This window comes from Podarcis pityusensis (assembly GCF_964106645.2).
Source record: "Podarcis pityusensis genome assembly, chromosome: 5".
NCBI lineage: Eukaryota > Metazoa > Chordata > Lepidosauria > Squamata > Lacertidae > Podarcis > Podarcis pityusensis.
The window spans coordinates 56354081-56379482 of NC_138032.1; the positions used below are offsets into that span (position 1 = coordinate 56354081).

Here is a 25402-nt window from a genome sequence, read left to right on the forward strand (position 1 = left end):
CCGGGAAGGGGGGGGGGAGGGAGAGAGAGAGAGAGAGAGAGAGAGAGAGAGAGAGAGAGAGAGAGACCTACCATGCCCCGCCCCATTACGTCACCTCTTCTCTAACTCCCCTCTGGGGAAGAGGAAGCGGTTCAACCTCCATTGCAGTCAATAGGAGATTTCCTATAATTGGCGGAAAGGTGGGAACCGGGGGTGGACCACTGGCCCCAGTTACGAGAAATGAAAGAAGGCCTTGCTCCGAATCCTGACATTCTCCGCGCAGCTATTTCGCTATACCGCGCCTTTTCACGGCGAGGCCGCGGGTGCTCCTGAGGGGCCCATTCCCTCAGACCCATGGGCTTCTAAAGGCTCGCGGGGAAACTACGTTTCCCAGGAGGCCTCGCGGCGCTCGCCGGAAGCCCGGGCGCGAGGGTGAGCCGGGGAGGCGCAGGTGCGGTGGCTTGTGGGACCGTCGTCGGAGGTGGCGGCGGCGGCGGCGGGGCTCCATCATGGCGGCTTCCATTTCAGGCTACACGTTCAGTTCCGTTTATTACTACAGCACCAACAGTAGCGCCGACCATGTAAGTGCCCCTTGTGAGGCGACGTTTCTCTCTCTCACACACACACACTTCCCGGGGGGGGGGCAGGGGAGGCAAGCCTTGCGCGAGAGGAAACGGTCGTGAGAGGGAAGAAGGGGGAGGCGGCGATAGGAAGCGGAGCGCGGCAGGTAGCCTGGGCCGAGCCCGCCGTGGGAAGCGGGATACGAGGGGGAAGAAAGCTGTGTTTGGCTGGGGGGCGGGGATGGCAGGGCGAGTGGGCGACCTTTTGGGAAGACAGCCATTCGAGGTGGGGAGAAGCAAAACGCGTGCTGAGAATACAAAACAGCTGAGCTTGATAACGAAGCCGCCCGTGGAGCCGTCATGCAGCTTTTCCCAACCTGGTGCCCTGGGCGCTTTCACTTGGTATTTATGAAGCAACATGTAGAGACTGGCTTTGGAGATAATACAATCTGTTAAAAAGGAAAGAAATCTCGTTGGATGTATCTGTAGAAGCTGTTTTGTTTACCTATAGAAACAAGGGGAGCAGTAAAATTAAAAGAGAAACTAGGACCCCTGTAGTAATAAAAACTATATTTGTTTATAGTGACGGGGTTCAGCCGTGGTAAGCTGCAGTGTTAGGATGCTAGAAGAATTGAATATAGCAAGTGAAGCCTTGCTATAGAACATTTCCCTGTGCTTTGTTTTTCGGGGGGGGGGGGCAGGAATCTGATTCATTAGCAATAATGCATGGATGCCAAATGCAATTGCAGTTACAGCAAAGCTAGACAGTTCTAAACTGTTTAGGTTTGTGTTTAAATTATTAAGATATGCTAAATTATCAAAAGTGTGAGGCTAAATGAAAACTACTGAATGCAAAATATGCTGTTTTTTCAATTAAATTTATTTTATTTTGAGAACGCACAATACTGGATGTAACTCGTTTGTTTTCTAGGTGAGAAACCTCGGGGGGGGAGGGGGAGATGAAAAGATCTAGGTGAAAGCTATAGATAGTGATGGTTTAAGCCAGGGGTCAGCAACCTTTTTCAACCATGTGCCGGTCCACTGTCCCTCAGACCATGTGGTGGGCCGGACTGTATTTTGGGGGGGGGGGAAATGAACGAATTCCTATGCCCCACAAATAACCCAGATATGCATTTTAAATAAAAGGACACATTCTACTCATGTAATAACACACTGATTCCCAGACCGTCCGTGGGCTGGATTGAGAAGGCGATTGGGCCGCATCCGGCCCACGGGCCTTAGGTTTCCTACCCCTGGTTTAAGCTGAGGGACAAAACTACCCACCAGTTGGTGAAGTTCTGAATGTTCCCCTTCAGAAGTACTACTAGGTGACTGCAGCATGACATTAAGTCTATCCTTTAGATAGTTGCAGGTGGTGTTTTATTTGTATGTTTCCTTGCTTAAGTTCTTTATCAATACACCTTCATTATACTGATTCTGTAATATCTTTAACAATGTTGCATTGTTTTAGTATGTGTCTGAGTGTTTCCTGATGTGGTGTAATGGTTATAATGATGTAAGTGGACTAATGGACTAAGACCTCTAGAAACTAAAGGCTCAAATCTCTGGGAGATGGGTCCTCCTGAAGTTCTTTTGGGCAGAATGAGATGCAGTTGGTGATGGATGGTCAGATAACAAAATATTTGGATAGTTCTAGGTCAGGTGGTCTGACAGGAGGTATTGGTTGCAGTCTACAGAGACGACTTCTCCTTTTTTGGTCAACTCCAGGTTCTGAGTATAACTGGTGCTGGGCAATAAGGATGGATTAGAAATCCTATTGTACAGCTGATCAGTAGTCTGGTGTGGTGTTGAAGATTTGCAGACTTTTGTTTCTGCGAAGTTCTCAACATTTATGTTGGAAATTTTGTTGGTGTGTCTCTGGAATTCATTGCTACCATTACAAGGTAAAAGGTACCATTACAACCATGGGGCTGTCACATTCTATCAGCCTACCACATGTTATGGGTTGCACACAAGTTTGGCGATAGCTTGAACTCAAGTGGCAGAAGACTTAAATGTAGCAGCATATGAGCCCATTTTTTGACCCACTGTGACAATAATAATGATGGCAAAATGCATCTGCACCACGATTCTGTTAGTTTGTTGTACACCAACAGAATTGGGGGGGGGGGGGCTTACAGTAGCTTTCAGTGTCGTCCATAACATGATACAGTAATACTTCCACAAACATCCGCCTCGTCTAGCATCCATTCCAGCGAATGTCCATGACAAACCCAGAAGTACCAGAACGGGTTACTTCCGGGTTTGCTGCTCGCGCATGCACAGAAGTGCAAACCGCTCCGCACGCATACTCGACGCTTTGCCCTGCGTCCTTTTCAGCTAGCAGCCAGGGCTCTAGAACGGAACCCAGTCGCAAAACAAGGTACAACTGTAATTGTAAAACCCATAGAGGTGCAGTGGAATGTATTTGCTTTGAGGATAAAATCACCTGCAGCTATCTCAGCCTGGATGTCATAAATTCTGCAGTTTGGTCTCTGAAAATGTGAGACCAACTTACTTTGCTGGGGATTTCAAGGATGGCGTGATTTTGTCCCCTTGGCTTATAACATTGAGAAGTAATGACTGGTTGGAGCCAGGAAGTGAGACAAGCCTCCTTGTAAGAACAAGTAGCTTCCACAACCTGGAAAAAGATGGTTAAGATCACACATAAAGAATCCTCAATCATAAGTACTGGTTAATCACATATATTTGCTTTTAGAGCAAAGTGCTTAAGAAAGTGATGGCTGTGCATTTCCAGTTTCACTAAGCAGATGTCTTTCAAGCTGGATTTAACAATGAAACAGTGGTCCTTACTATGATGGATAATGTTTATGCTGGGGAAAGAAAAGAGTCCACCTGGAGGCTTTCAGTGTTCTTGGATACTAGATGGTATCCTTCTGGTTTAACTGTCTGGGTTGGGGATCAGGGACACTGCACTAACGTGGTTCAGTACTTATCTCAATAGTTAGTTAGTTTTCTGTACGGGCAACTCCCTGTTTCCACAGTGGGGGTTGGGTTCTGGGTCATTGCACATGTTGGCAGAGTGAGTATAAGCCCATCCCATTCCTTCTTCCAGGGACGAAAATGATAAGTGTGTCAGCAGTCACACGCAGTGTTCAAAATTTTCCAGGCGCATTTTGCACTTGGCTGTCGGCTACTTGCGACCAAGTGAAGATACCCAGGCACCAGGATGGTACCTGATGTCTCCACTATCTGGAGGTGCATGTCTGGGGATCCTTGGATCTTGACTGTTTTCACACACTAGCACCACATCCTGTAGAATTCTGTCTGTTAAATTTTATCTGTATAAAGTAAGCAGCACATAAGCGGCACACAAAACGCTACCAAACCATTCAACGTTCTAAATCTTATATTAATAATCCAAAAATTGAGAGAGCTCACATAGAACGTAGAATGGTTTAGTAGCGTTGCCACCTGTATATATATCATTCTTACTAAATTTATTGGATGCTTTGTCTTGCTGAAGGCAAATTAAAGCATCTTTTTTTTAAAAAACAACCCCCCCAACTTTAAAAGGCCATAGTTAGTTAACAGCCAAAGGCCAGGCTGAAGAGGAATGTTTTTGCTTGGCGCCTAAAGATATGTACCAACAGTTCCAGGCAAACCTCCTGAGGAGAGCATTTTACACACACGAAACACATAAAATGTCTGTTCTTTTTTTGCCTCTGGACCTCCCACGAAGGGTGCACACAAAGACGGCCCTCAGATGATAATCACAGGGTCCGGATTGGTTCACATGGGGAGAGCTAGTCCTTGAGGTATTGGGGGTGGTGGCCATGGAAAGGGCTTTCTCTGTTGCTGAATGTTCTTCACAGGGAGGCTCACTTGGGTGCCAAACTTTATATGATTCTGACACTTTTTATTCACACAGACTTCCTAAACTGGTTAACTCTTCTTTAATTGCCATGACTCTTTCATCTATTCCCAGTTCACTGCTTTTATACTACTTGCAGAAATGTGTTTCTTCTCATTGTTATTAGAATGTCCTGTAAGATGTTCTAAGAGTTTAGAAGTTGCAGGGTAGGCTAGAAAATGTTTTAAATGATACATTTTGCCATTTTGCATGTATTTGTATCCTTCAGTTTACCAACAGGAATGGAGGGATCGCTGCATAGAAGGGGCAGGGAGGAAGGGACCGGAGAGGCTTGTCACATTGGCATTGTTTGGTGTTGTCCAATTGAAGCCATAGTAGGAGTTCCATAATGTGTTTTGACTTATTGAACAGTAAGCATATTGAGCATAATTATGTGCAGCTCCTTCATAATTCTCTTGCTATTTTGGGCATATACTAGCAATACCCCCCCCCCCAAAAAAAGTACTTTTGGAATGATGATAATGAAATCATGTAGAATTTTCATGTTATATTTTCAGTGTATATTCCTCTATGCTATTCTGTCCATAGATGGAATTTGTTCCCTGTGGGAAGAAAACACTTAAGAACAAAGCAACATATTCTGTTCAGAATCTTTAGACTCCTCTTGTTAAGGAGTTTATGTCTCTTTCCTAACACCATAAAAATGCTATGCTTTGTTTTAATTTTTGTTTTTGTTTTCTTGTTTCAAACAAAAAACTAATTTGCAGTTGAATTTTAATGGATTTTTGGATTACCATTAATTGTGTTTAAGTTTATATGAGCTACTTTCGGGGCTAACAAGGTAGAATATAGATTTGGAAAACAATATTCCCCAAACTTGTGGTTTATTGGGTAAAACATTATGACTGTTTTAGGAAAACAGGCCTATTTTAATTTTATTTTGCTTGTTGAGAAATAGCAAACAAATAAGTTAATGGTATCTTTGGTTTCTGTTACATTATGCTTTATTTACAGATCTGTGTGCTAAATTCAGTACTTTTTGTCCTTCAGATGAACTTTTTGTTTGCAACTTAAACAATTTTGACTTCGGATCAGTGAATTCTGTTGTCTGCTCTGGAAGGCAAGCTTCTTAAAGTGCAAGCTGTTCCAAAGCCCCAAATAGGAATGTTCTGCCTACTTTTTTGCAGTATGCAGCTACTGGATTGTAGCTTTTGCAAATATGCACTGGTTTGTGTTCTCTGATAGCATTTTGTAGTCCTGTTTTATCTGGAATTGCTCTATACATTATTTCAGAACCAAGTAGCTTGCATGTTATTTTCAATAGTGAAGTGAAGAAGCCAACTTTCAAATTCCATTTGTGTACTTAGGATAGACTACAGAGAACAAGAGAAGTTCTAAGCTGCTGTTTTTACCTTCTCTATTCAGCAAGCTTTATCGTTGTCTTGCTCTTATTTTCATATCTTTCTAAGCCCCTTTTTGGGTTACATCTGACTTCACTGTAGGAAAAAAATAGTCTTGGTGTGATAGGATGTAAACATAAGTCCTGTGCTAACAATTGAAAATGCTGTGTTCCATAAACAGAATATAGAGGTCCCAAATTCTCTGCCTCTGTGAACCTGCTTCATATTTCCAGCAGGGGCCCATGTGACACACTGGCCACATTCACATGTGTATGTGTATAAGCTGGAACTGAGACAAAGCAAACCCTCAGGCTTGTAGATTCCCGATTCCTCCTCTATTTCAGCTAAGTGAAGGACTTAACCAGCATTTTCCCCCAATTTTTTTTCTGAATCTCTGCTTCTTGTCAGGGGTTCTGGCTGAAAACGAACCAATGGTTTGAAGTTTGCTTATTTTGAAACAAAATTCAGGGAAACTGAAATTATATACTAGTGAAGCCATTTTGGTTGCATAAGAGGAGAAGAGAGGCAGTGGTAAGCCATAGGTTAGTATTGTGTGCATAATAATTTCTCAACCAGTCAACTTCAGTGATATTCCAGTGAAGAATTTTTTGGCATTCCACTATATATAATGAATATACAAAATCTCAATGTAATTTAAATACACAGGAAATAAAGGGAAAACATTTAACAGTCTTTGATATAATATAGTTTATTGCATGAGGCTACTATTGAGCCATCCTGGCATTTTGATTTAGCAATCTATCTCTTTGATGAGTGAATTTATCCTACTGTATGAATGGAAGTTTAGTCTGCTCACACATGCACAACCCTGGAATGATCCCAGCTAGAACATGTGCCCACTTTGATTCAGAAAGAAAGCTTATTAACCCCATAGGATCCAGGGGTCTTTGTACTCTTAACATGAGTCAACAGTGTGATGCAGCAGCAAAAAAGCTAATTCTGTTCCAGGCTGCGTCTACAGAAGTATGGTTTCCAGATGTACCACTCTATTCTGCCCAGGTCAGGCCACACCTGGAACACTGTGTCCAATTCTGGGCACCACAATTTAAGAATAATGTTGACAAGCTGGAACATGTGCAGAGGAGGGCAACTAAGATGATCAAGGGTCTGGAAACAAAGCCTTATGAGGAACAGTTGAAGAAGCTGGGTATGTTTAGCCTGGAATAGAGGGGACTGAGAGGAGATAGGATAGCCATCTTCAGATATCCCAAGGACTATCAGCTGGAAGAGGAAACAAGCTTGTTTGCTCCTGTTCTGGAAGGTAGGACTCAAACCAATGGCTTCAAATTACAAGAATGAGACTCTGACTAAATATCAGAAAGAACTTTCTGACAGTGAAAGCTGTTCGGCAGTGGAACAGACTCTCACAAGAGGCAGTAGACTCTGCTTCCTTGGAGGTTTTTAAGCAAAGGTTGGATGGCCATTAGTCATGGGTGCTTTAGCTGAGATTCCAGCATTACAGGGGTTGAACTAGATGACCTTTGGGGTACCTCCTAACTGTACATTTCTATTATTCTATAAGAGGTCCATTTGTGCAACCTTGGATTGTGCCCTTAATAATTTCAGTTACATGTAGTTATGAAAACTACATGAAGATAAAACATGATGGAGTACAATTGTAGGTTTTGTCATTAATCATAATTATTTTGTTCAATTTTATAGGAAGGATTTCTTTTGGGAGAGATAAGGCAAGAGGAGACGTTTAGTATTAGTGACTCTCAAATCAGCAACATTGAATTTCTGCAAGTTATTGGTAAGTAGCTACAGTTTAATAACTTGCACTGCAATTGAACCTCATTTATTTATTTATTTATTTATTCATTCATTCATTCATTCATTTCACTCCCATGTTTAACGCTTTGAATTATCAAAAAATGGTCAGGTAAGTTTCTCGACTGAAATATGTGGAACTCTGTTCACTGGTGCTACTTGATTTTCTACTTTCTGTGGCATATGATAAAACGTCCCAGGTGTACACTTCAGGGCTTCGGGGACAGGTAGTTAAGAAAAGAGCATCTACTTCATGAGGCCACTTGCACCTGGGTACATGTTTTTCTAGTTCAGCAGATACACAGCTGAGTTACATACTTTTTTTCTTGTGCTTGAAATACAGTTTCAGTTCCTAAGGGGGAAGGAAGCCACTGGATTGGAAGTGTGGCTACATATTTATAAGTGCCAAGTGTTGTTCCAGTATCCGTGGAATAGTGCCCTTTTGTTGATTATGGTAAAAATAATATGACTAAAGAGCAAAACACTTGTATAGGTTAATTTCATTGATATTAGAAACGTTCTTTATATGTTCAGGGAAATGGAATTGGGTATTTGCTCTTGGGTTGATGTTTGAAAAAAAAACATTTGGGGTACATCTTGGTAGCTTTCCACTTGATGCAAAGTATAACTGAAACTTACACTGTCAATTTCTTGTTACAGATATCCATAATCATGAGCCTTGTTCCAAACTCTTTAGGTAAGTTACTTTGTCATCTTTTTCTTTTTCCTCTGCGCCAATTGTAGGTGGGCTGAAACCAGCATTAGTATAACTCTCAGAATGAGCTTCCAGTCTAATTACTATTTTTTAAATCAATACCACAGGTGTTATGAAAGAACATCCTTCAACTTTGTAAAGAACAAAAATAAATCCTGAATGCGCTTGGGAGCTCCCATATGTCGTATACATTATTTTATATATTTGCAATGCATCATATTAAAAGTAATACCTAAATGAGTCTTTTCTCCTTATAAAGTCTCCTTTTAAAAATAAATCCTTTTTAAAAATTCAGCTCATCCTTTCAGAGACTTAGAAATATGACTAGCTTTCTAGGGATATATGGATTTATTGTTATGGCTAAAAGAATGCAGATGCCAAGTTGCCCTGTTTGTACCAAGTGATTCAATAGGAAGTAGGTTTTTAAGTGGTTCAGTTCCTTCATTTTGTGGCTCTCCACATTCACAGAATACTTTTTGCCATATCGTATTTTACAGATTCCACGATCTGTATGTAATACAATTGATGCTGTATGTGTTAAATGTATAGCTATTGCTAATTTAGGCAGTCCCATAAAATTATTGCTTGGTATGTATTTATCCTCTTCAAGATTTCCAGCCAGTTTATTTATCACACTTATTGACATGATGTTTTAATGAAGACATTTAACAAAATTTATATACCACATAATTGTAAAAATTAAAAAGATTCTGTAAGTGGTTTACAAAAACATATTTTAAAAATCTTTATTTAAGCGTGATACATGTTAAGAGAAAATGTCACTAGTGATGGTGGCCTTTGCATCTTTCCCCCCTGTGTCCAAGAGCTTTCCAATTTTATGGATTCTCTTCTTTTTTAGAGCATTTTATTTATTAGTCTGGTAAGGATAAGACTGAGAGGAGATCTGATAGCCATCTTCAAATAGCTGAAAGGTTGTCACATAGAGCAGTGTTTTTCAACCACTGTTCCGCGGCACACTAGTGTGCCGCGAGATGTTGCCTGGTGTGCCGTGGGAAAAATTGAAAATTCGAAAGATTTAAAAAAAAAAAATGTCAAATTTTCGCCCACTAGGTGGGCGCCGGACTGTGTCCACCCTATTTTCCATCCGTCCTGGGTGGGGATCAGATCGGATGGGATCGGATGAGAGCGGACAGGCGGTCCGCTCTCATCCGATTCCCCATAGAGAGCAGTGGGGCTCTGACATCTCCCTCTCCGCACAAAGTGCGGAGACGGAGCTGTCATCCACCGGCTCAGCGGGGATCAGCGGATCGATCCCCGCTGAGCAGAGAACGGTCCGCAACATTTTTGTTCGCCATTAAAGAAAAAAATATTAAACCATGCTTGAATGTTAAACCATGCTTCTTTGTGTTTATTTGATTCCTATTCAAGAGAATTATTTTATATATAGTCAATATAGGCACAGAGTTAATTTTTTTAACATTTTCTAATGGTGGTGTGCCTCGTGATTTTTTTCATGAAACAAGTGTGCCTTTGCCCAAAAAAGGTTGAAAAACACTGACATAGAGCATGGAGTTTTCTCCTACTCCAGAGATTTAAGTTACAACAAGGGAGATTCTGACTAAACATCAGGAAGAACTTTCTGACCATAAAAGCTGTTTGACAGTGGAACAGACTCCAGCAAGAATTGGTGGATTATCCTTCCTTGGAGGTTTTTAAGCAGAGATTGGATGGCCATCTGTCATGTATGATCTAGTTGAGTTTCCTGCGTTGTAGGGAGTTGAACTAGATGACACTCAGGTCTCTTCCAACTCTAATTCTATGATTTTATGATATTACATTTATATTCCACCTTTCCTCCAAGGAACTGAACACCATGTATGTGGTTCTTCCCTACTACATATTATCCTCAAAACTATGTGAGATAGCTCAGGCAGAGAATTGGTAACTTCTTGAATTTAGATTCAGGTAGGTAGCTGTGTTGGTCAAAATAAATAAAAACATTGTCCAGTAGCACCTTAGAGACCAACTAAGTTTGTTCTGTGTATAAGCTTTTTGTATACCCAGAACAAACTTAATTGGTCTCTAAGGTGCTACTGGACAATTTTTTAACTTCTTGAAGATCATCTAGAGAGCTTTGCCAGGGGATTTGAACCCTAGCCTCTGAGGTCCTAGTCCAGTGGTAACCATTACACCATGCTGGCTCTCAGAAGTTATCTGAAACTTTCTGCCAATCCTAGAAATACTAGCACTTCCACATAGGAAAGTTGAAAGCTGAAAGCAATAGGTGTCTATATATACAAAGAAATTTGTTATAAATTCAGTTCAGAACATCACCACCCGACCCCACCCCCACTCATCTCCCCCCCCCCCACCTCTTTCCCCCTATTCTTCCTAATGTCTCAACAAATGAAACCGATTTGTTTTGTTTTTTCAAAAAAGTGTTACTTGGGGAAAAAATACGAGAGAGAGACGTTGCACATACATTTGTAAAATCTTTAATAAAAATACATTAAAATAAAATAAAAAATAAATTCAGTTCAGATTATACAATGTTGTTGTCAATGGAGTTAAGACCTCTTCTTTTACTTAAACATGTATAGGAATAAGAATTTGTACACAATGCACAGCATCTGATAGTGATTTAATTTAAGAGAAATGCAACCTTTGACATTGTTCTGTATAAGAATAGGCTTCGTTTTGCTAAATAGTAGCACTTGTATGAAATAAGAAACTAACATAGTTGGAATAGATGCCTATTTTACTGTGCCTTTAGTGTCCCAATACTTTAAAAAGAACATTTCTTTATTAGACTGACTGCTGTCAATGAGTGTAATGTACTGTAAACCTCCTCTACAAAGAGGCTAATAAGTCTAGAAGGAATGTCATTTTCTAATACAGGATATACTTAAGTTTCTCTTCAGATGTAGAAATTTGTGGTTTTTAGTTACTCTGTATGCTCAGTTAAATGACGGCTCCAGCTTGATGTTGATATAAATATGTGATTCTCATGTTAACCTCTTTGAGATGGAGGCTAAGAAAGTTAATTGTTTGGAACTGCTTTTAGGGAGATAAAAATGCTATCTGATAATAACTGAAGGATGCATTTTCATTTCAAAGACATGCCTTACAAAACATTATAAAATCTCTAAAAATGCATATTTTATATGTATTCTACACACAGTGGGTTTTTGAGTGTGGATACTTGCGTACTGGGTGTGTTTGCCTTACTTATTTGTTCCTTCCTTACAGTGTTGTGTTTGAATAGAGATTATGCTCTGCCTATACAGTACACCTAATACCCACAGAGATAAAAGTGGATAAGGCTTACTTGGACATAAATATATATGCCTGGTCCACACTATACCGCTGTCTACACACAACTCCTGTGCCCATTATGTGTTGAATGGATACATAGCATGTACAGACTGACAGTGATCTAAAGTGTAAGCATCAGTTTCTAACAAAAGAAAACATACATACGTACATAATTTTATTTGTATGCCGCCTTTCCATAATTCAAACTATGCTCAAGGCGGCTTACAACATGAAAGAAACATAATTACAAACATAACAAAAGTACCCATAAACAATCAATAAAAAACAACCAAATTAAGCAATTTCCACATAAATTATATTAAGATCTAAAATAAAGATACAAAAAAAATAATATCAGAAACAGCAACAATCCCACCCCCAACAGAAAAAACCCTAAACAATATTCCAACCCAAAAAAGGATGCTTTGGTCTTGAATGCCGCTTCTGCAGGTGAACTCCTGTCCTTTAGTTATAAGTAACAGGCATGTGAGCAAGAGCTAGTTGAGATAATTTTTTATAAGCATTAGCTGTAGATTTGTTACCTGTGAAACTCTACATTTAATAGCAGACTTTTTTCAGGGGTACATATGTTATTTTTCATAACTTAGCTGTTAACTTCCCCATAATATTTTTCTATAAGGTTTAATCGTTCATGAATGTAGTGAATAAAAGCCTCAGACACACCTTTACAGTATATTACATTTTATTCCACTAAACATCACTGACTTGATTCTAAGCCAAACCTATTTCTTTCTTTCTTAAGCTTTTATGACTATGCGGGCAAAGTCAATGAAGAGAATTTGGATAGGATTCTTAAAGATCAGAGAAAAGTAAGTCTGCACTTCTTTATTATTTTTTTCTCTGTGCTACCAGTAAGGCCTGAAGAAAAAGTAACGTAACATTTTATCATAAAGAATGATGAAGGGAAATATGTTAAATATTAGACCAGGCATGGCTAACCTTTTTGGTCCCAAGTGTTTGTGGCCAGTCTGTATGCACATACACTCACACACTGTATGTGAAATGGATATGTAAAAAATAAAAGAAGGGAAAGTATCCCAGTGAGCATTCACAGGCAACTGATAATGGGGAGCTCTGCCCCCTGTCTCTCCCCTGAGCCATCTCTCAGTCTCTCTGAATCCTGTAGGACTGGTGAAGAAGAATTGCCTAAATGTTAACTTTTTTGTAGTTGTTGCTCCCTTTGCTTGACTGAATTCAGTTTCATGTCAGTGTTAAATAGGATGAGATGTAGGATATAACCCCAAGGAATTTCCCAATACTTCTTTTAGGAAATAGGTTTTCTAGCACTACTTTTCTGTAACTTCCTACCAAAGGAGTATACCCACAGCAGAGCAGTGCCCACTACTTCTAACTCATGTGGTCAGCACTCAACAGTGTGGAAAGACTTTTTTTAGAATTGTTGTTGGTTTTTCTCTTCATGCAATATTTTAATTGTACTCGCTAGTTCACTGGGGCACTGCCATATCTTGTGTTTAGTTCTATATCTTTCTAAATTTCTTTTAAAAATGAAAGGGGAAAATCTTTGCCAATGACATTAAAAGGGACTTAGTGGTTCATAACAATCAGCAGCCTAATTCTCAGTTACAGCTGATAATCGGGTGGAACTTCCTCATCGCTTTCATCTTTCCTGTGGCTTTCATGGAAAAAATGTTTTCCGTTCTCTTTGAAATATAGAGAGGGGTTTCTTTTAGTTTCCTTTCAAGTAAGATCTAAATAATTGTAGGAATTATTGTGCAAAGTTAAATATGCAATAACACTTTTCTATTTATTCTTCTTACTTCAGTTCTGAAGAAGGGAAATTTTGTAGTATCTTAGTACTGTTTTCTTAGTATCTACAGCAGAGGTTGATAGTGACTATATTTGGCTTTGCAGACCATTTCTAGCAGCTCCCCACACCCCTCAACAATTTGGCTGCATTGATGGTGCGTTTTTAAACTGGGAAAGGGAGGTGTTGCATTTGAGCCCCATCAAGCTGGTGTGACCAGAGAGGTTTCAATCTCTCTGTCCAGATCAGTTGATGATGAGAACGCAGATCTGATGAGCAAGGAGAGTGGGCGGTCTTGAACCTCATTGCTGCAGTAGTGTGAGCTGAGAGTTTTCATTCTCTTTACCCATAACAACTTAAAGATGAGATTTTTCCCTCCCCTGTGGTGTGAGAGAGTGACACACACACAAACAGTGTCATGCGGTCCTCAGAGCATTGGATAACTTTGAATGTGGCCCTCAGGCATAAAAAGGTTTGCTACAATAAGAGATTTTACTTAAACAGTAGAAAAACATAAGGACTTGAGGGAAAAGAAGCTTTTAGGGATCATGTGATAAGCAGCATGCAAGTTAAATTGAATGTACTTCAGTAATAATATCTGCTGTCTTTGAAACAGAAGTTTTCCTGTCTCTGCAAAGTGTAATATTTCCTGAAGCATGGGATTGTTGGTAACATGAAGGGATTCGATTTTCTCTAGATTGCAACAATGCTATCTTGCAGAATGCCATTTATTTCTTTGATTGAAATAATTAGGCTTAAGAATTCTGGCATGTTGGGACTTCATAATTAATCTATATTGAATGTACTTTTGAGATGCAATTTTTATCCTTCAGTTAATACTCCCTAATTCATTCTTTATTGTAGAACGTTATTGGATGGTACAGATTTAGGAGAAACACCCAGCAACAAATGTCATATAGAGAACACATCATTCATAAACAGCTGACACAGATTCTTGGAGTGCCTGATCTTGTCTTCCTTCTCTTCAGTTTCATCTCAACCGCCAATAACTCAACACATGCTTTAGAATATGTTCTCTTTAGACCAAACCGAAGGTAAACAGTTTATAAGATGTGGAGGGAAACTGTTTGTCCATTTTAATGGTTTTTTTAATTAAAAAAGTAATAGTCACAAATGATGTGCAAGTTGCTTTTCCTCTGAGTGTTTCAGTTGCTTCAAGTGCTAAATAGCTGGTGTGTATTGTACCAGATGACATAATCCACAGACAAAATCCAGAAGTATATGCTCTTCTGTGGAAGCTGTCATGATTTCCCCCTAATTATACAAAACTGCTGAGTAATATATCCAGAAAGGAGAGGTACAGTCAATGACCATTTTGCACAGGGGTTCTGTTCCTGGCCCAAGCATGCTTTGGCAGAGCATGTATAAGCTCCCCGCACCCTGTTCTGCTCTTAGTGACTCATTTTGTGATGTTTTCAGGTCACTTCTGGATTCAGCGCTGTGCATGCATGTGCCATCGGTTAATTGGTCATTGCCTGTATATGGAAAATGTAATGTAGGAATTTGTAAGAATTATTATTGGATGACACATTGTAGTAGTTTATTTAAAACCAACTTGAGAAGGATTCATTTTTAGAGTCTTGTTAGTTTAGTGAATGCCATTATGTCTCATAATCATAATCGTGATTATAATCATAATCATGCTGCGGCAACCCAGTTAGATGGGTAGGGTACAAATACGTTGTTGTTGTTGTTGTTGTTGTTATTATTATTATTAAAAACTGTATTCTCAATATATCTGCTAGTAAAATATTCTGCTGTCTCTTCATTAAAGATACTTTGTGGCTCACAAGAGTAACTAGAAACTAAAATATTTGAGAGTCATGAAAAGGACCCAATCACAAATTGGCTTTCTATAGCTGATCTGGTTGTACTTGCATATAGGACTGCAAACTTTAGTTTTAGATGATTGAGCAATCATCTAAAACTGTAGCTGATAATTAGTGGGAAACAGCTTTAATCAATGTGACTTAAAAATTAAATATTATGCTTTACCTTTTTTTTGAAAAAAAAAAGCTATTTAGAAAAAAAAAACTATTTGGTTCTAGTGGTGATGGGTAATAACCTCTTTCTTATATAGCCATCAATAACATTTTCCAGCAGTGAGTTAGTTATACTTTATAGTTTGGTGAACAAAAAGCTAGGTTGCATTCCTTTAATGTTCTGGTTTGCATGTACTGCAAGCTATGACTTACTGCGTATAAGCAAGCATGCTGGTGCATTGAGAGAAATCATGAGTGCTGCACTTCTCCCCTGGTCTTGGTGTACTACTAGGAATAAGCTGCAAGTTGTAGCCTAGGGTCATTACTTACTGCTAATGGTTTGTTCGGGTGTCAGTACTTATGATCATAACTAGTATGTTAAAGTAAAAAAAGGTGAAGGTAAAGGACCCCTGACAGTTAAGTCCAGTCACAGACGACTCTGGGGTTGCAGCGCTCATCTCGCTTTACAGGCTGAGGGAGCCAGCGTTTGCCCGCAGACAGTTTTTCCAGGTCATGTGGCCAGCATAACTAAGCCGCTTCTGGTGCAATGGAACACCGAAACCAGAGCAGCACACGGAAACACTGTTTACCTTCCCGCTGGAGCGATACCTATTTTCTACTTTTACTTTTGGCATGCTTTCAAACTGCTAGGTTGTATTTCCTTCTTAATTGTAGCTTTTTGAAACCCTAATCGTTGTGGGGAGGTAGTAAGGCTCTTCTGGGTGATTATTATGACTGGAATCTCTTGTAAGGAAATAACATTACAGAAAGTAACCTCATATTTCTAAACTTTTTCTGCAGGTATAATCAAAGAGTGTCACTTACTATTCCTAATCTAGGCAACACAAGCCAGCAGGAATACAAGGTCTCTTCAGTGCCAAATACTTCCCAAAATTATACCAAAGTTATTAAGGAGCATGGGTGAGCATTGTTTTAATATGTAACAAATGCCATTTTGGTGTGCCTAGAAATAAATGCATGTGATCGCTAACTTAGTCACACTTGCAGTGGATCCATTGATTTCAGTTATCATGACTCTCTTAGATATCACCAGGAGCAGATCTAGAGCATTCTTGGTTATCTGATTTTGTTTAATGACTGCTGTTTTTTAAACAGTACAGAGAAGTAGAAAAATAAGTCAAAAACTTTATTTGGGATAAAGCAAATTATCAAGAAAAGCAACGTTAATGTGACCAACGTTAACTGTAGAAGATCTCTATGTGTATGACTTTTATTGGCTTAAATGAGGCTCCTTGTTGGCTTTTAGTTTGTCATGGTTTGTTTTTTGTTTTTGTTAGTTTTGTGTGCAATAAATATACAGTCTATTTACTTTGTGGAATAAATGTTTCTCTTGTGTTAACATAACATCAGGTTGTGCAAAAATAACTTTGGATCGTATCCAATGGTGTCTTTTTACTTGATGGAAGGCTCTTTGATCTCATTTCCATCAGTGGAACAGGAAAGGAGGCAGTTTTTGCCAATTTCCCTCTCCTCTGCAAAACCTCACCCCCTGGTCAATTTGCTTGGATTGGGGACCCTTTGGAGCAACATGTGCAGTGGCACACAGAACTGCAGGGGAAAATGAAATTGACAAAAATTGCCTCCCTCATTTTTCTGCAAATCGAAACCTCTGCTGAATCAAAGAGCTTTGTGTCAGTGCAGGGTGCATCATAGATGCTATCCTTTTCAGACAGCTTCAGCAGTCCAGGCCTTGCTTCCTGGAGTATGGCTCTGAAAGGTAAACCCTTTTGAAGGGTAAAAGACATCTTGGAAAAGCAGGATTTGCCCATTTCTAACACATTATTTCTGATGTATTTTTAGTACTGCTTTTTTTGATAAAGATGGTGTGATGAAGGACATCAGGGCTATATATCAGGTTTATAATGCACTTCAAGAAAAAGCACAGGTAATTCTTCTTTAATGTTCTGTATTTATTGTGACAACTTTCTGCTTACTAATGCAAAGCTACAGTAAAACTTTCATTTTGAATTTAAATGTTTCACGAACAACTTACATTGTGAACAGTTATATTAAGCTATATTATGTCAAATCAACTAATTAAAATATTTAGTTAATAATGCTCAATAGAACAGAAATTTCTAGCATAAGAATTGTAGGTAATAATTGTCTATTACAAGTTTTCCCTGCTTTAAGACTGAAAGTAGCTGTCAAGGAAATAGGCCAAATTGTCCTATGTCCAGATCTCACTTTAGGATATGCATGGGCAAAATGCTGAATCTTTGCGGCTGCATTCTTCTGAAGGGCTTTCTCCACTGGACTTGATTGCAAAATTGAGGCCCTACTGTATAATGCATTAAGGCTCTTTGTGTGTGTGTGTGTGTGTGTGTGTTAAATATTTGATAAGGGATCTTTAAAGAATACTGTAGCATTTAAAATTAGCAGAAAATGGAAATCCCTCTTTGCTCCAGCCCTTCCTTTTCTGTGATTTAGACCCTACTGCCTATTATCTGGTCTTTTCAAGGTCTGGATGCCATTGTGCCAAAGTTTAATTAAGGCCATAACTGCATGTTTACACTTAAGTAGCTGCCCCAATTATGTGCCTGAAACCTGGTTTATGGCATTACCGGCGGTAAAGTAAGCATCCATACCTACTCCCGCTATGCATGAAGTTGCCATCTCCCTTTTATTCTTGAATCCTGTGGGTTGATTTGAAACTGCATCATTTGTGCCACTTTATTGTTCAGATTCGTAACATACATGTCTGGTAGTTTAGTTTAGTATATTTATATATTGTTTTGAGGAGTCACAGAATGATTAACAGTAATAGAATATAGAATATGAATTGCATAAGATGTTCAATAAAACAAAACACATATAAAAACTAAAAGTGTTCATCGGGTAGATAGCTAACCAGGTTTTATGGATTGAGGGCAAGTGGATGAAGGCATCCACTAGTTAATTTCTAAGAAGAAAGTTGCCCAAGCTTAAATCCTGCCTCACTTATCTCAATTGTATAGAGGCTTGTTAGGTTTCTCAGCAGTGATGGAAGGGCTGTTTTCACATGCTCAGAGGCATATTCTATATATGTGATCCATGCTGTGATCATTAACATCTGTACAAACATTAATACCCTTAGTGGTTCTCTTAATGAAGTAAGTGCTTGCTTTCCAGAAATCACCCTTTCCAATATTTGTAGGGATGTGACTTTCCTTGCTTTATGTTGGTGCACAAGTGACCTAAAGAAACCTGCCTGTTCATGCTTTTTAGGCTTATGCTATTTTCTGTTACGTTTAAAGCTGCTAGTCTGTGAACTTTGACTTAGGCTTTCCCCAAATATTAAGTTCTTGCACATTCTTTCTCACTTGTAGCTCTTTGAAAGAGAAAAAACAGATCCATGTGAAATGCCATGACATCTTCAGATGAAGGGTGGTATACAAATTTAATAAATAACAATAATATTTCATCTAACTTTTACATTTCTAAGTTCTAAAGAGCAGTCAGGCGTATAAAAAGCCTCTTCCCAATATATTACCCACCTGGCCAGTATTCACTGGATACATTGCAATTATGGCATAAATGGATTTTTATTAAACTGTTTCTTCAGCAGGCTGCTCATCCCAACTTATTAGCTGTAGTGCAAATAAACTTTGCACTGCACCAGCTAGAGTGGCCATTCTCTTGCATTCCTCCAAATAACTACTTGAATTTTTTTGGTTTGCCAAAGCTGGTGTCAGCATTAGTGGCTTGGGACTACTCTTACAGTTTTTGTAGTGCTACATCCCAGGCTGTGAGTGGACCTGCCCTGATTATTACATGACCCTCATGCAGTTTTGCTGCAGTGCATAAAATCAGTTTGCATTACTGTTCTCAGATTCCAGTAAGTAATGATTGAGAGGTGGTGACATAGAGCATTATCTGTTTTCAATGAGGGTTTATGAGTTGTTGCTTGGCCATCAGCACACTTAGCATTGGCCATGTATGAAGCCAAAATCTGGCTGCTAAGAGTGCAATTACTCCCATCTACTTGGGATTAAACACCATTGAATTCCAAAGAACATACAGCACAGTCCTCACCATGTCTACTCAGAAATAAGTTTTTAAAACTTAGTGCAAATTGTATTTCATTCCTTCAGTACTTTACAATGATGCCCAGAGTTGAAATTTGGCAACTTCTCTTTCTACCACAGTAATTGAGGTTTGGTCACAAGTGGTGCATAGTATATGAATTATGAAAATCTCACAGTGGCTGTGTCTTGGAACTTGATTTTTCTACATTGCATTTCTACTAAGGCTTTTGAACATGAATTTTCACTAACCTTGTGTATTTCTCCTAGGCAGTATGTATAGAAGTAGAGAAGAGTGAACAAGCTGCTGAAACTTTCCAGGCAGAAGTCAATAAGCTAAAAACACAAATCTTGCAAAAGAAACAAGAAAAGGAGCAGGAAATAAGTAAGCCTTTTCTGTAAATATTCTCTACCTGGCTCGGAAAATTGACCGAACCCTCAGCTCTGCAGTGCTCCATTACACAGTCCAGTTGGAAACAAATCCAATATTTAGAGTTTAGTGCATAGCACAATAGCATTTTGTTCCAGACCCTTTTCTAAGGGTGATATCCATTTGTGTCCATCTTTGTATGGAACAAAGATGTATTCCACACATGCCACCCAATTTACTTTGTAGGGTTGGAGAGCCCTACATATATCACATTGGGTATTTAGAGATGATACCATACACCACCTCAGTAATCTAGTTTTGTGTGAGTGGCCACCTCCTTAGATGAAATATCAGGCATATCATGTATACTTTAATTCTGTGAGGTAAGGAAAGCTGATGAACAGGGACCATTATAGAATTGGAGATGCACCCTCCCCTTGACCATTCTTAAACACTGTTCCAGTTCTCTTTGTAAATTGGCAGATAATCCCTGATGCAGTTCCTGCCTAACACAAGAATCTTTGCTGGAGAAACTGCAGCACAAACAGAAAAAAATAGTGTTAGAAGAAGCAGGGGAAGGGTTAAACTAGGAGATGATTATATTAGTAGTGATGGGAACTTTGCTGCTAATGTAGACATGTGGAATGGGATGTTCATTGAAAATATCAAAATATGACACTTAATTGTAGTATTCAGAATGATGGGCATCAGTTATGATCTGGAGATGTGAAAGACGCTGTATGTTCTCTGGGGCTCTAGAATGAAGTGTGTCCTTAAAACATGCTTGTCTTATATCTGAAGTATAGCTTTCATAGTTATTAAACTATGGATATGGCTGGCAGTTCTTCCATTCCAATTAGGAACCACATAGATTATACTTGTTCCTAATTATAAATAGCTGAGTGGGAAGCCATGTGTTTTCTATTTCTAAGTCCATTCCCGTCAACTCATAATATGTACCGGGTAACTTCCTAAACAAAATTTTAATGGGGGCCAGTTCACTTTGGATTGGACCATATCCCCTTTGTGTTACTCATGAACACAAATATTCCCTATATTAGCTGGCACTTAAATGACTAGATGGAATGTGGTGAAAGTCCAAGCAAGTGCTTAGCGGAGAAATCAGGAATAAGATTAAAGAAAAATAGGATTATAGGAAATGTGGATTGAGAAATAGAGAGGGCCATATATGGGGGTTCTAAAAGTAGAAAACAGTAAATGCTGAGGGCAGATAAATGTGCGATGGAAATTTAAGCACTGGGGAGCAATGTTTGTTTTTTATTTATTGTTGCCTCTTCAAATGTAGCTTCTGACGTATTGAATGTGATCCTGGCCTTTAAGTGCTACTCTGATCTGCTATCAAGTAGTTCTCCAATATACATGACTAACGGTTCAAAACATGATCGGATGGATAACCCATTAAATACCAAGTTTGAGTATTGGAAGGATAATATATTTCTTTCTGCAGTGTGTTGATTTTGGGGCATAGCAGTTCTGAGTGGTTTAACAGTCACTAGATTTTCCATAAGTACATAAGCTTTAGGGTAATGGCAAGTATAGAACAAGTTCTTCAGTTATAACTAAGTACAACAGATTATTTTTCTCTAGCTCTTGAATGCCTTCCACTTTCATGCTTACTTTCCCCTGGGGTATGATTTTACTTGCTTATCAGTATACTATCCATGTTAAAATCAGGCATTACAGTCAAATCTCAGTTGTTGAATGTAATCCATTCCGGAAGCCCGTTCGGCTTCCAAAATGTTGGACAACCGAGGCATGGCTTCCAACTCAGGCAGAAGCCGCATCAGACATTCGGCTTCCAAAAAATGTTCGAAAACCGGAACATTTACTTCCGGGTTTTCATCATTCGGGAGCCAAAACGGAGGTGCTCGGGATCTGAGGTTTGACTGTATATTTTGACAAGGGTAAAACCCTATGCCATTCATTTAGAACCCTAAAATAAAATTGGGCCAATAAAGTTACTTACACAGCAGTTATTTCTGTTTCTCTACAGTTTTTGGGCTCATTCAAACCCTATTGTTTGCGTATATTTTAATATTATGCTGTCCTATCCACTCCCTTGTCTAATTGCCTTGTGGTGGGGATTTATTTTGATGAAACCGCATTGCTCAGATATGCTGTGAAAGACATAAGACAAGAAGCAGAAGCTTTTAGGGTAAGGTAGCAAGTAATCAAAGTGAGAGCTGAATAGGCCTGATAGAGTGGTAGAACTCATTTTGCATGGTTTTTGCCCACTGCATTCTCTCCACACTGTGCAGAAGAACCAAAGGAGTATTGAAAAGTTTGAAAAAAAATCCTTCAATTTTAGAGACACAAAATACTGCTTCTGACATTAGAAGATTGACTTTTGAAAAGATTATATGCATGTTTAGTTTCATTTGTCCGTGACAGATGGTATGTGATAGTTCTAAATTAGTGTTCAAAACCTCAGCGCCTCATTAGCTAAGAATCAAAATTAAAGTTACTATTGTATAGTTCAGAGATACATAGATCTCATCCCAGTTGGTCTCAGTACCATTTGAGGAAGGAGGTCAGAAATGAGAAATCTGTATCTGATGGTTTTGTGGTTCAGGTGCTGTTAGGAATTCTCTTGCCAAAAAATCAGCATACTTCTCAATATTAGGTTGTGGTTTTGGCTTTTCAAAATAATAGCCAATTGAAATTGCTTTAAATGGTTTTACTTCAGTCTTTTCCTGCATAAGTACAATCCTCTGCTGTGAGGCATAATACATGTATGCTATATATACTCTGCTGTAACTGTACCATTCTTTTTTGCCCATGAGGAATTCTCTTTTGAGAGGCAATAAATGCACCTAAAGTAGCCTATTATCAAGTTTGTGTTAGTGCCTGCCTTTGAGAAATCCTGTCCGTTTGAGTTAACTAAACCAAATTGCTCCACTTCACTTTGGCACTGGGTTTAACTTCTTGCAAGACATTTCAATAATGAAGCATGCTAGTACTAGCAAAGTGAATTCTAGGAAAACTAGTTCAGTCAGTTTAACATTGGCAGTTTTTCACTCAAATGACTTACTTAAACATAGTTGAATACATAGGTGCATTGTGAGTTTCTTTTCAGTGCCCATGATATCAAAATTTTATGCAGTTTGCCACATTAAGATACCTTGTTTTGACAGCTAATTACATTTATTTTTCCACTTTTTTGTAGGACTACAGCAGGCCATCTTAAGCAGACAAATGTCAAATGATACCTTGGAGCCTATATTTATCCCCCGAATGTCCCATGCTGGATTTGTTGCAGAAGGTAGTAATATTGAAGAACCCGATGCCTCTGATCCTCCTCCTCCTTATGCTGACTTGAGTGTAATCAATCACGACAGTGCCATACGCCCTGGTGTTCTAGAAAGCAATGTTTTCATGCCTCGACCTCAAGCAGTAGGCTCTTCCAGTTATGTTTCCACAAATACAGGATTGAAGCTTTCAGGCAATGGAACATCCATGCCATCCTCTTCCCAGGCGACTGTCGGTGACAATGTTAATGAATCAGAAGACAGTGACTGTGAGAATTTTCTTGAACCTACAGAGTCATCTGACAATGAATACGCACAGACAAGAAATTCTCGTCCCCTGACACATGCGGATGGAGATTCCAGGAACACTCAAATCTCCCAGATCTAATGGAACATGAGCTTAATATAGCACTATCTTTCCTAAATGTTACAGAAATATTTTGGGATTTAACTTGGAGGAAATGGGCTACAAAAGTGGATTATTGTGCACAGCAGATGTAGAAGACTTGAACTTAGATGGCTTATTCACTTTTGTGATACATTTTTGCAAGTTTTGTAATTGAATCATTAGGATAATCAAACTACTAATATTGATGAAATTCATGGATGTACTGGTAAATAAGCAAAATGAAATTGGGGGGGGGGGAATCCTGTGGCTTTTGTTGCCATATTCTCCATAAAAAATGGAATTTAGCAACTAAGCGCACTCTAATGATCTCAAATCAAAGCTTACCTCGTGCACTATCATGCCTTGAATTTTGGGGGAGGGGGGCATTTCTAAGAACTTTGATCAGCAGGCTTTTTAATGGTGAAGCCAAATAGATCATTGCCAGAAACAAAAACCTTTGATAATTTCAAGCAGCCTGATTGGAACAAATGTGAGCTATATTCTCTGCATGCTCTTTTAATAGAGATGAAGTTTGTTTCAATCTTTTTCTACTAGCCTAATGTCTATCACTTAAAATTATGGTTGCCTTTTTATGTAGAAAAGCGATTACCAGTAAATCATCAGTGAATGTCTTAAGCATAACTACTCTGACCTTGGTGGATTTAAAGTGACTTTCCCACACTATCATCAGTTGCATTTTTGTTCTAAAAATAATGAAGAGCACATAGCAGAAAGTAGTGAAATAATGTGGTCATTTCTGTCAGGCACCAAACATTTAATGCAAAACTTCATGCAACATTCAAAATAATCCAGATTTACTATGTAAACCACTTTGAGTCTCTGTTAGGGAAAAAGGTGGGATACAATAATAAATAAATAAATAAAATAAATAAAATAATAAAATAACAAGTCCTGGAGAATGGAAGAGGCTGTCTAGTGCAATCCCCTAGGGTTTTCCTCTTAAATTAAAACTATAGCTCTTCTCATGTTGGGGTAAGAACCTGCGAGGCATGAAGTGGAATCCGTTTAAATAATTTTTGAATGCACTTACTATATTTTTTATTTTATGCTTGCAGGGAAAAAATTGCCCAAAAGATACAAAATAGTGCCACTAAGTATCGAACTAGGCATTTTCTTCAATTAGCAAATGGCAAACCTTTGATTCTGTAACAATTCGTCTCTGTTTTATTTAATCCAACTCTTGATTAAAAACCCACATGAAGACTTCTTTTAGATATATGATTGCCTACAGCTAAAAACTCAGTAGCTAAACAATCCCACATCTGTCTGTTCGCCTCTCTGTTGTCTGTACTAAGTAAAACCAAGTGGCTTTGAAATATGATAAAAATACTTCTATCTCCTTGGACATTTGGGACTTTATAAACATTTCTGTTTTCAGTACTTAACATACTATTTGGCCTTAACATGATATGTTTTGTTTTACATTGCTGCAGTCTGTTCTAATTAACAAAAAGTGTGTTTGGGTTTTATTAACTTTGGGTATCTACAAGCATCTGTTGTGCTGGTTTGTTAAATAAGTGCTGTTGCCATCTCATCAGTTCATTCAAGAAATTTTATTTTTATCTCACTCAAACTTTTAATGTACATCTCTGACAAAGCAGTTAAATGTGACAATAAAATCTTATTTAATCCTTTATCTTTTAATATCTGTCAGCAATGTTTCATTGCAGTGAGATCACACATCTGCAAGTGAAAGCAGTGTTAAGATCCACCCCTCAATGAAACAAATGATTGACAAAACTGTATATTGGTCCCCCTATAGGCTGAGTGTAAAGAAGAGCACCCATGAGATTATGGTTTGTATACAGTAGTAATCACTTTTTCTAATGTCCATTCACATTTGCTCATGCATGGCAAATATCCGTAATCCTTGCAACAGAAGACTGGCAGCAGCAATTTAATAAATATCCCCTTACTTTGCATAGTACATCACAACAACTTTTGGAGGTAGCAACTCCATTTGCATGGGTGACTCATCTGAGTC

At 38.8% G+C, this 25402-nt stretch overlaps 1 protein-coding gene across 1 annotated transcript; it reads left to right on the forward strand.

Moving 5' to 3' along the window:
* The first annotated feature begins 58 nt into the window (after positions 1–58).
* On the forward strand, positions 59–25054 carry ABRAXAS2 (abraxas 2, BRISC complex subunit). Its single transcript, XM_081005304.1, has 9 exons — positions 59–560; positions 7458–7548; positions 8226–8262; positions 12320–12386; positions 14207–14397; positions 16147–16266; positions 17167–17251; positions 19641–19755; positions 22928–25054. Exons 1-9 carry the CDS (start codon positions 489–491, stop codon positions 23395–23397), a joined length of 1248 nt encoding a protein of 415 aa, XP_080861430.1. The 5' UTR covers positions 59–488; the 3' UTR covers positions 23398–25054.
* Positions 25055–25402: the final 348 nt, after the last annotated feature.